General features: G+C 40.7%; 1 protein-coding gene across 7 annotated transcripts in view; it reads left to right on the forward strand.

Annotated features, from left to right (window-relative positions):
- ube2f (ubiquitin-conjugating enzyme E2F (putative)) overlaps positions 1 to 12,160 on the forward strand; it is a 101,683-nt gene that overhangs the window by 84,244 nt on the left and 5,279 nt on the right. For 5 of the 7 annotated variants that reach the window (XM_055638471.1, XM_055638470.1, XM_055638466.1 and 2 more), the window contains one exon: positions 1,556 to 1,613. In XM_055638471.1, coding sequence (XP_055494446.1) covers positions 1,556 to 1,613 — 58 coding nt within the window. Of the gene's footprint in view, positions 1 to 1,555; positions 1,672 to 6,665; positions 6,746 to 12,160 lie in introns of those variants that run through there. The other 2 variants (XM_055638468.1, XR_008723750.1) reach the window with 2 other exon arrangements.

Here is a 12,160-nt window from a genome sequence, read left to right on the forward strand (position 1 = left end):
TTAATTGTCTTTGTCACATTAACCATTGTTAATGAATTCAAAGCCATTGGGTTTGAAAAGAACTAAGCAGCTTTGATTCATGAGAAGAAAGCTGTCCGGAGGTAACATTTCTATATCATTTACTCAAGAATTTGTGAAGCTAGAGGAAGAAAAAAGGGAAGGGTGGAAAAATAGGGGCCAGTCCAGGGGGACACGGGGAAAGGGGGAGATTTGGGGATGAAGGGGATAGAGGGAATTTTTGTGGTTATCTAAAATTCGAAAATTCACCTTGTAAGCTACCCAAGAAGGATATGGGGTGTTGTTCCTCCAGTTTGCGTTCGGCCTCAGTCTGGCAATGGAGAAAACCCTCTCCCCCGACCCTCCATGTGGCCCATCTCCCCTCCCCATCAAAACCCACCTCATCTGTAAACACCTATTACCTGCCAGGCTTTGCCCTGCCCCTTATCCAGGCCCCCCTCCCTCCCCCATTACAATCAGTTTGAAAAAGGTGTCCTGACCCCAAAATAGACACAAAATGCTGGAGTAACTCAGCGCGTCAGGCACCATCTCTGGAGAAAAGAAATGGGCGACGTTTTGGATCGAAGCCCTTCTTCCAAATGTCATTCCGGATCTGAAATGTCACCCACCCATATTCTCCAGAGATGCTGCACTTTGTGTCTTTTTTTGTAAACCAGCATCTGCAGGTCCTTGTATCTCCATGTACCTGGCCTTGCTCTAGTACAAAATATGAATTGGGTCACACTGGATTGCATCAAACTGACATTTCCAAAAGGGGTTTACAAATTTCCGCTACCCTGTAGTTCACCCTGGTTATACTCCTGAGAGAATTGACCCTGTTGCTCATATTGAATCTATGTGAGTTTCCTCCATGGCTAGAATATCCTAACTGCAATATAGTGGGAATTCTCAGTCAGTGGCAGTGGTTCTGATTATGGATACATTTCCAGACAGAATGAGATGGGTTCATCACATCCAATTTAACCATCACGGTCTCTTGAAGGCAAGTTAGAAAATGGCTCATGTTTGTAATCTTCTTTCTAACAGGCACACCTGCTATAAATACAATGCACTGCATTTCCTCTGCTGATTAGTGTTTAATGGATGCAGCTTTCAACTCTGTTACTGTAATTGATACTTGACCTCTATGTCGTAGGCAGGAACATCTGATTTTCTTTGTATGATCATTATGCTTGGAAGTTTACAGTTGGCAGTCTTTCGGCTTATTTGTCTGAAATAAATCAGTTCTGAATAACATAGTTTAAACTCTTCCAGACAAATCAATTTCTTTCAAGGGTTCAGTGTCTTGTATTCATTTGCTTCTTTGCGTTTTAATTCCTGTACACAAACTTGATTGGCAGCATTAAACAAAACCTCGGGCAAGTGGTTCCATTAATGTCTGATTAAAGCATCATGGTGTGTTGGAAATAGTTACGGTTCATTCCAAAATCTAAATGCAGTGAATTCAGTTTGTAAAGTTTTGCTGTGATCTCCTGTAATGAAATGCCAACTTCTTGCTGCATCTTCTCCCTGCTGAAATCTTTTCTGTGTTTTGCAGCTTGCTGAGGGAACACTCGATTGATGGCACTGGGTGGGCACCAACAAGAACCTTAAAGGTATTCTTCTCATTGCGAACTACAGTTATTTCCCCCTTCCTCACTGAATTTCCAGCAGGTAAAACAGCTGAAATATATTAAATTTACTCGGACATTATTGAGCAAGCTGATAATGTTGAACTATGTGAACCTTTGGTCAAATTGGATTTTTTTCAATCCTGGGCAAAGTCCTGTACAATAAAATTCACCCGAGTCTTGTGCAAACCACCTTAACGTTGCTGGATGGCAGGTGGTTCTTTTAGAAGTGACCAAATTCCACTTCAGATACAAATAATGTGCACCCAAGTAGTAGACTACCAGGCATCGTGTCCTGCAGGAAGGATTACTGATTGGTGCAGAGTGGTCATAATATCTCTAAAAAAGGCAACTACAGACTACAAGACTGAAATGGGGCGATCAGTAGAAATTTACGGAATTTGTACTGTAAATTCACATTGAGCAAACGCATGAAATGAAAAATATTACATGGATCATAAATATCAGAAGCATGCAATAAATTATACGAGGTCAGAGTTGGCAGATTGTTGATCCAGATTCCGCTTTCCCGCTTGATATTCAGAACCCTTGAAACCGGTGCACCTCAAAAATCTCTCAGTTGTGAATATGCTTGAATGACTCCACATCCACTGCAGTCTGGGTTAAGGATTTCCAAAGATTTGTAGCCATCTGAGAGGAAATATCTTCTCATCTACCTCTGAAGTGGGTCATTCCTTAAGCCAACACCATGCTCCCTACTAGATTTTCTCACCAGCAAAAGTCATCCTCACAATGTTCTCACAATGAGCCAATGTGCTCAATCCCTGATTCCAAGAGTCACCTAATGAAGTGTGTCTGCACTGCTTTCAGGGCAAATATGTCCTCCTTCAAATGAAGAGGCCAAAATTGTACAAAACACCAAGTCTGAATTTATCAGGGCCCAGTACTGTTGCAGCCACATAACGCTTGAACTTGATCTTTCAATAAAAGTAAATGTTTCATCTTTCTTCCTAGTTGTTTGTTGTGTCTGCAGCTAAATCCCAGTGCTTTGTATGTGAGGACATCCAGGTTGTTCTGAACACGAGTATTTGTCAGTTTCAGCCTTTTGATAATATTCTGCTTTCCTATTATTCCTACTGAACGGCATGATCCTGTTATTTTCTTATTGCCCTCCATTATCTTCCATCTCCTTTCTTTATAATCCATTTTAGATCATTTTGCGGACTCTTAAGTTCTCGCATTTTAATTTGCCCACCTGTCAACGTACTTGGATATAAAACACTCTGTCCCTTTGTCGAAGGCATTCAATTAAAAACAATGAGTAAGTAACTGAGGCCCTAACAGGTGGTGCCTAGTTCGTACAGTTTGCCGATCTTCAAATGATCCAGTTTTTCTCAACACTAACTGTACTTCCCCAGACCCTACTTGTTTTGTTTCCTGTTACGTTCCCTCCCTCTGAGAGAACAGGTTCTTTCTTGGCTTACTCTTAAATATGCAGCTAATGGATGACCTCATCTCCAGAGTTTGAGGAATCAATCTAATAGCACACAGCCTGCACTTTTGGCCCCAGTCCCACTAAACTTAAAAAGGTGGTTGTAACTATCCCACTCACCAACAATGACAAGGTCCCAAATTTTCACCTTTGATTCCTCTGCCCTCCTACATTATCACCTCCATAGTCATTCCAAAATCAAGAACATTCTAATTTACATTCTAATCTTCCCTAAAACTCCCGTCAAATCTCTGGCATTCCCCAGAACACTGACGGGACTGAACTAAACTTACAAATTACGTATGTTGTGACTTATCTTAGTCTGCTTGTCATTGTCCCCTTTGAAGCCTTGGAAAAAATTGACTGGTCAAACACCTTCTTTGTCTCACAGTCACTGTCCAACTCTGTATGATTTGCTCATTTCCAAATAGGGTAGGTAATTTCCAGCAATGGCCATTTGTCATAGAGTGATACAGTGTGCAAATAGGCCCTTCAGCCAAACTTTGTCTTTCCCTGAGCTTGCAACAATATATCTGGATCCCTCCAAGGGACATGGATTGGTCTTCTCTTTATCTGAATGCCGCACTGCGGCAACTTCATTCAAAGATGTAACATTGGGCTTGACTGTTCATTGACAACACCTAGCTCTGCACTTCTTCTGAGATCCAAATTGTTAATCCTATCAATAAGCCTGGATTTTTGCTTCCCCCTTCAGGAATGCTCTTGGTCATTGCCTAAAGCTCAACAAAAATGTTTTCACTTTCAGCATGCTGACTAATCTTGTTAAACTTCTGACTTTTTATGCTCTGCTTCACATCCTTAACAGCACTCACCTCTTCTCCTGCCACCGTCAAATGTCATTGATATTCTTATTCATGCCTTTGCTGCATTTTGATTCAACTATACAACTGTTCCCTTGACTGTCTTATCACTTGGCATCATTGATAATTTTGACATTTAAAACGTTGCTGTCCTAACTCTTCTTAAGTCTTGTCTTCTTAAGTCCTGTGCACCCATCACCGTCCTTTATGGGTTCCTAAATTTAATTACCTCACCCTACTCCACTTCTTTGGCCAAGCTTGTAACTGATCTAGGCAGCAAAATGCTTCCCCCCTTAGCTCTAGTAATCTGGATTTGGCCCTGACCTTGGCTGCTGTCTGTGCACACTTTGTACATTTCCCTTTGACACATTGGGTTTTTCCCAGAGAGTCTGGTTTCTTTCCACATCTCAGACATGCTGATCGGTAGCTTAATTGGCCACTGTAAATTGCCCATCGTGTAGGGGGGTGGTTGGAGAATCATAGGGGAGTTAATGAGATAAAATATGTTACAGGTGGGTAGGTGAGAGAATGGCATTACTGTGAAAACCGATATAATTTGTGAACAGCTGCCTCCTTGGTTGTAAAAACACATGAGAAACACATTCCTTTGGACCACTACTTTTTGTCTCACTAGAATTAAAAGCCCCTGACCATTCCCTTGTTGGAATCTGAGCTGGTATTTGGAAAATATAATTTTGGTGGGAATATCGCCGGTATCTTTGAGTGCATTACTTGATAAAGATGTAGGGGGTATATTTGATGTTGTCATTGGTAAACTGTTGTATGGTCCCTAAAAATAGCTTCATGCTGAATGTCACCTTGGCATGTCACTATGGCCACTATGTTTTGTGAGCACTTGTGATAGACATGCACCATAGTTGACAGGCAAGTGCAATCTTGTTTGTGGCAGAGTCATGTGCCAGATGCAGAGCACAAGGGTTGTTGACTTTTCATTTATTTTCAAATGATCATGCACAAAAGCTTAACAGACTGGAATTAGACCCACTGTTTAAGCAACTCATATGGAGTATGCAGTGCTGATTGCACCATCTGTCATGATATATGACCCTGTGCCTGAAATAACTGAGCCGTTCCAATGCAGGCAGTTCATAGATTTAATTGGAAAATAGTTCTGCCTTTTTAAATATTATTTCTTGCTGAGAAAGAGTCCTAATGATATATTCAGCTAAGCATCCAACACAAAACTTGTATTTATATGGCTTCTCTGTTCTGGGAATGCTCATCTATTCAATAAATAGTCAAAAAGCACAATTTAATGTTTTAGTTACATACCCATTATCTGTACTGTTGAAGTGTATACTCCTGAATTGTAACATTTCTTATACCAGAACTTGAACAGATTGGTTTCTTTCCACAGGTTTTTTTAATGCTATGTTTTTATAACTTTTGTTTCTTTGATTGTATACTTGACGTTTTGTAATTTGCCAGCCAGATGACTTATCATAGTTTTAAGTTAATTTCATGTACAATAATCTGGTGTCAAAATATCTTTCTCCTCCTTAATAAGGTATAGGAAGGATGTGATAGTACAGAAGAGGGTGTAAAGGAGAACGTGTGCATGGCAGAAAGGATACTAGGCTAAATAAAATAGACGGCATTACAGCATTAACCCGAAACACTAATCTCACACAAGTGTGTGACGGATGTAAATTACTAAAGCACTGTTTGACAAACCAGAGCCCAGTTTTAAATGCCTCGGAATCATGTGCTTTCTTGAATATACCTCATTCCAATATCCTAAAAATGATTTGCAAGAGAAGAAAAAATCAGTAATTTCTGATAACATGATAAGTTTGCCATGGGGCGTCTTGTGCCTTTGAATTCTTCGATAATGTTTTCACTCTTATTGAGCTAAATCTTTACTTAAATCTGAAAACTGCTGGTTTCAGTCACATTTGAGGATTTGAGCGAACAGTCTTTTTAAAATCTTGTTTAGTGCAATGATAAGGGTTTTGATTGATATTCCTGTCAAGGAGCCTTTGAAGCAGAGTTACCATAATATTGCATTTTATATTCAGTTTAAAAGCAGTGAGGTGCAATGCAAAACTATAGTTTTAAATCTAAATCAAATAAACGGTGTAGATACAGCAGTAGAGTTGGCTGCAAAATCACAATTGTGCAGGCAGTGATTGGCAGCTAAAGAAATAATATACGAGTTACAAAAAAAATCCTTAAAGTCATATAAAAACCAAAGAAAAAAGTGATTCATCTGTGGTTGACTTGAGACATTAATGATAGCATGAAATCAAAAGAAAAGGCTTATAAAGTTGCCAGAATTAGCAGTAGGTCTGAACATAGGGGAACATTATAGAACTAAGCAAAGTATATATTTTAAATTGATAGAAAAAGGCAGAACAGAATATTAGTGGATTTTGGAAAGAAAAATAAAAGCAGACTTAGATTTTTTTCATTAGATTTTTAAAGGGAAAAGACCAACTGGGAGCCATTGTGAGCCCCTACAGAAAGGGTTGGGGGGGGGGGGGGGGGGGGGATTTAAAAGGGGAGAATAATGAAATCCAGATACATTTAACAAATAATCCACATTTGTCTTCATGGAAGATGTACAAAATCTGCGATATATATTAGGAAACCAAGAACCTAGTGAGAATATGAAGCTCAAACAATTAAATATTGGTTAAAAATTAGCATTGCAGGGGTTTATAAGTTTGAAAGCTGATGAATGGTCCATGAGCCATGTTTTGAAAGAATTTGCTTTCGGAATTATCTTCTTGTATTCTATAGATTCTAGAATTGTTCCTTTACACTGGAGGGGAGCAATGGTGAACCCCACTGACCAAGACAGGTGAGAGAGAAAAAGGGGAACAACTGATGTTAGCCTAACCTCAATGGTCGGGAAAATCCAAGAATCAATAATTGAGTATAATAGGAAAGGGGGGGATCTAGGAATAGGAATACTTTATTGGTACATGTGACTGGGCACAGTGAAATTCTTTGCTTGCATACACAATGTATACAAATAGCAACAGTTCCCTCACACTGGGTCCCCATTGTCCTTTGTCCATTGTCGGCCCCCCACCTCCCTCACGGCGGCCCCTCCACGTCAGGTCCTCCATTGTTCTTCCCCATCCCCTCTCACGGTGGTCCTCCATGCTCTCATCGACCGTCAACCATGGGCTCCATTGGCCGCTTCGCCCGATCCATGCTTCCACCCGCGAGGCCCTGGTTGGGCCCCGACCCGGGCTTCTACGCGGCGGTCCGGGAGGCATCGAGACCGCGGCACCTCGATAAAGACCTCCGGCCACAGCCGCGGCCCTGGATGACTTTTCATTAGGTCCCACTCAGGAGGTTGGTTAGCTTGATTAGAGAACATGAAAGTGGAGGTGATGCATTGACATGGTTCGAACGGTTGTTATTGAACAGAAAGCAAAGAATGGGATCCTTCTCAGGTGGACAGGCTGTTACTAGTGGGGTAACAGGGATTGGTATGCCAGCCCCACATATGTAATCAATTATTAATGATTTAGCCGGCTGTCATATTTCCATGTTTGCCAGATTAGTGGAATTATGAGTACAAGGGAGGATGTCAGTGGTGGAATGATTGATGATTGGTAGCCTTTATTTTGATAATGGGAGTCAGCAAGGCCGAGTGTCCATGCCTTGCAGGAGTATTGTGTCTATGATTCTGGCCTCTATAAAAGAAATGATGTACTCGCGATAGAGGAAGTAAAACAAAGGTTCACTGGACTGATTCCAGAGATGAAAGTCCGAGGGGAAGTTGAGTTTACTGGAAACCTACTCTTTATAGTTTGGGAGGATGTCAGCAGATCTCATTGAAAGTTACAAAAAGGGCTTCAAGGGCTGGATGCAGGGAGGATGTTTCCTCTGGCTGGAGTCTAAAAACAGATAGATGTAATTCAGAATAAGGGGTTAGGAGTAAGGTGAGAAGGAAAGTCTTTGCTCAGAGAATGGTGAACCTTTGGAATTCTCTACGCCAGAGAATTGTGGTTGTTCAAAGCTGAGATGGGTAGATATCTAAATATTAAGGGAATCAAAGTGAATGGATATGGTGCTGAAAAATAGCACTGAACTAAAAGATCAGCCCTGATCTTGAATGACAAAGTGGGATTGAACGGCCAAGTATCCTATTCCTACTTTGTTTATTGATGCCCTTTGTTAATTCCCATATAATGTATCCCTCCAGAATTCCAATTAACATTACTATCCATCATACTGCAAAGTGTGCTCAGGCTAAGTTTAGTTGTATTTTCGGAAACCACATGATTTTATTAATGCAAAACATTTTCCAAGAATTAGAATTTCCTATGATGGAGGATGATTTGACTCCAAACCAAAAATCCTACTGGCTCAGTCATTTAAAATCAGTGGCTACAAGTCCTCAGTGGGTGACTCTCCTCCTCATAACCCACCTCCCACAATTTGCAAGGACAATTAGGAACATGATGAACACCCCTCACTTGCAACTTAAAAAAACATCAAGAAACTCAACTTCATCCCGCACAAAGCTGACTGCTGAATTGGAAGTTCTACCACTATCCTAAACATTCATTCTCTCACCTATCAGTACCTGGCTGTGCCATCCACAAAATGTACTGCTGATCCTAGCTGTGGCTACTCTGGCAGCCTGGATCCGGCCAAAACCTGGATCTCTACTATAGCAGGCATCAAGGGGCACTGCTTCATGCAAGATTTTTTCCAAGTCTTGCAACATCCTGACTGGGAAATGTGTTGCTTTTCTTCCATTGGGTCTAAATCCTGGAATTTCTCATAGAGCACCGTTTGGGAAGTATTTTCACCAGAACATCTCCAACGGCTTTGCTCTTTTGAAATTATGTTGGTGCAAAGGAGATTCACCATTTGCCTGGATGAGAGCATTTTAGTTATTGGGAGAGATTAGATAGGTTGGCCGAGTTTTCCTTGAAGCAAACAAAGCTGAGCGATGACCTGTAGGAGTAAATAAGATTATGAGAGGCATAGATAGTCAACATCTTTTGCCCCTGGAAGAGGAGACAAAAAGGAGAGTTTTTTATGAGAGTTAGGAATTTTGAAGGGGACCCCTGTGATATATATTTTTTCAGAGTGGTTAATCTCAGGAATATGGTGCCACAAGTGGTGGTAGAATCAAATGCAATAACTATGTTTAAAAAGCAATTAAGCATGTTTATATAGACAAGACATAGACGTTCCTGTCTTAATGTGGACGCTAGTGTAAGTGGGCAAAAAGGCTGGCATTGTCATGGTGGGCTAAGGACCCATTTCTGTGATATGCGACTCCATAAATACATGACTCAAGAAGGTTTCTCACTATTACTTTCACACAGGAAACGAGGGCTGGGCCATAAATGTTAGCCATGTACATCATTCCCACATCCCAATCATTTTCTGCTCATCACTTTCATTTGATGTTTCCAGTATCTTCTTGTGTTTTGTGACTGGTGGCAGTCCAATTTACCTCCTGGTATAAGTAAAGTTATATCGTATCGTATCGTGTGGTCCTGAAAAATTATTTTCGCCCCAACCTACCACATTATTCTCCATTTACTGAACCCATCACTCTCACTCTACTTCAACTAAATAAATATTCAGCCAACAGAAATGTCTTTGTATAATTGTAAATGTAAACATAAGGGAAGACCTCACGTTCCTTTAAAAATACTCAAAGTGCTGAAGTAACTCTGGGTCAAGCAGCATCTCTGGAGATCATGAACAGGTGATCTTTTGGGTCAGGACCCTTCTTCAGACTCTCTTTTACTGCCCCCACTCCTGCTTTAAATGGTTCCTTTCTGTAATTCCACCATTCACTGCTGGAATAGGATGGCAAACAAAACAAGTTTGTATCTACCACCAAGGGCTTAATGTAGCAAAGAACCTAGTAGAGAATAGGAGTGAAATTAAAAGAGAAATTGGGAAATTAAAGAGAGGGCATGAACAAGTACTGATGTTAAATCGACGAAAATGCATTGACATTTTGTAAGTGTATAAAGAGACGACTGGTAATACTTTTTAGAAAGGCAGATGAGTGAATGCAGGAGAGGTAGATAAGGTTCTTGAATGTTCAGTAACTTATTTCAAAATAAATTACTGAACATTCAAGGGATGTTGCCAATGCTATAAACCAGTCAAATGAATGTAAAATATTGAAAGGGATAAACAAAGTAAATGAGGAAATACTAAGGAGATTATTATCACTGACAAAGGGTAAATAGCCAGGCCCAGTTGAAATGTATCCCAGAATGTAAATCAAGCCAGGGAGGAATATGAGGCTCTGTCTGCAATTTTCCATTCCGCTTTGGTGGATGCTAAATTTGTGTGGTTATTTTGAAAGTACAATTGAACTCCATTAGTTATAGACAAGTTAGTTTGACTTTGGGTAGGAAAATTATTGGAATTCATTGACAAGGACAGCGTAAATATATGTTTGGAAGAACACAGAATAACAGCCTGCATGGATTTCTTGCAAGAAAGGAGGGTGGATGGTAATCTTGTAGAGGTGTATGAAATCATGAGGAATAGATCGGGTACAGGGTCTTTTGTACATATCTCGCTTCAATTCTATCCCCCTTCCCATCACCCCTCTCATTCTGACTAGCTCTTTTGTACCTATCTCCCTCCTGTTTGCCATCTTGGATTCCCTCTGCTACCCCCCTCCATTGCAGTCGCAAAGTTGATTTATGTCTGTAACGTGACTGTGATAGTGTCAATACTTCTTCGTGATCAGCATGCATTCACTAATTGAGATACAAGTCACTTATGCCATCAGCTCCTGAAGAATGACGTATCCTAGGTTCAACCCCACGCACCAGTGAATTGAGTGATGAATAACCTTGCGCAGTGGTGTAGAAAATGAGGCAGGTTCAGAAACCACCTTGTCTTTCATATGGTTGAACAAGCAAGGAAGGCTTTCTTTGGAATTGATTTTCTTTTCCCATGTAGCCCTAAGCACCATTGCCCTCGCCAAGGCTGTTGCAGTAATTACAAGTCAAAACGGTTGGTATCCACGGCTTGTGGATACCAACCTGTGCTTCCTAGAGGCAGAATCAACCAAAATTGGAAAATGCATTAAGGAATGCGATAGAAGGGAAGAGTGGTGTTTAAAAGAGAGTAGAGGAGGGGGAGAAGCAAAGGGGCTCTGATAGATTATCAGCACATTGTGGGATGTACAGTGCCCTACATAATGTGTGGGACACAGACCCATCATTTATTTATTTGCCTCTGTATTCCACAATTTTAGATTTGTAATAGAAAAAATCACATGTGGATTAAGTGCACATTGTCAGATTTTATTAAAGGGTATTTTTATTCATTGAGGTTTCACCATGTAGCAATTCCAGCTGTGTGTATACATAGTCCCCCCCCCCCCCCCCCATTTCAGGGCACCACAATGTTTGGCTTCACAGGTGTTTGTAATTGCTCAGGTGTGTTTAAATGCCTCCTTAATATAGGTATAAAAGAGCTCTCAGCACCTAGTCTTCCCTCCAGTCTTTCCATCACCTTTGGAAACTTTTATTGCTGTTTGTCAACATGAGGACCAAAGCTGTGCCAATGAAAGTCAAAGGAGCCATTATGAGAAACAAGAATAAAACTTTTATGGGCCTGTCCCACTTTGGCTATTTTAGGCGACTGTCATAGTCGTAGCAGGTCACCAAAAAAACAGCGACTGGACCCCCCTTCGACATAAAATTTGAAATAGAATCATTACTTTAACATTTAAAAAAACGGTCAGCACCGGCGACAACCTACATCACCTGGCGACAACTACGTTAACCTGGCGACAACTACGACAGCCAACTACGACAGCACTCGCGTCAGTAGAAGTCAAGCTACCCTCATTGGCGTCAAAGCTATAAAATGGTCAATTCTTGAGTAGCCAAGTCAATCACCCAATCTGAACTCAATTCAGCATGCCTTTTATATGCTGAAGAGAAAACTGAAGGGGACTAGCCCCAAAAGCTGAAGATGGCTACAATACAGGCCTGCCAGAGCTTCACCAGAGAAGACGCCCAGCAACTGGTGATGTCCATGAATTGCAGACTTCAAGCAGTCATTGCATGTAAAGGATATGCAACAATATACTAAACATGACTACTTTCATTTACACAAGATTGCTGTGTCCCAAACATTATGGTGCACTGAAACGGGGGACTATGTATAAACACTGCTGTAATTTCAAAATAGTGAAACCAAAATATATAAAAATGGCCTTTATTAAAATCTGACAATGTGCACTTAAACCACATGTGATTTTTTCTATTACAAAT

This window comes from Leucoraja erinacea, chromosome 7 (assembly GCF_028641065.1).
Source record: "Leucoraja erinacea ecotype New England chromosome 7, Leri_hhj_1, whole genome shotgun sequence".
NCBI lineage: Eukaryota > Metazoa > Chordata > Chondrichthyes > Rajiformes > Rajidae > Leucoraja > Leucoraja erinaceus.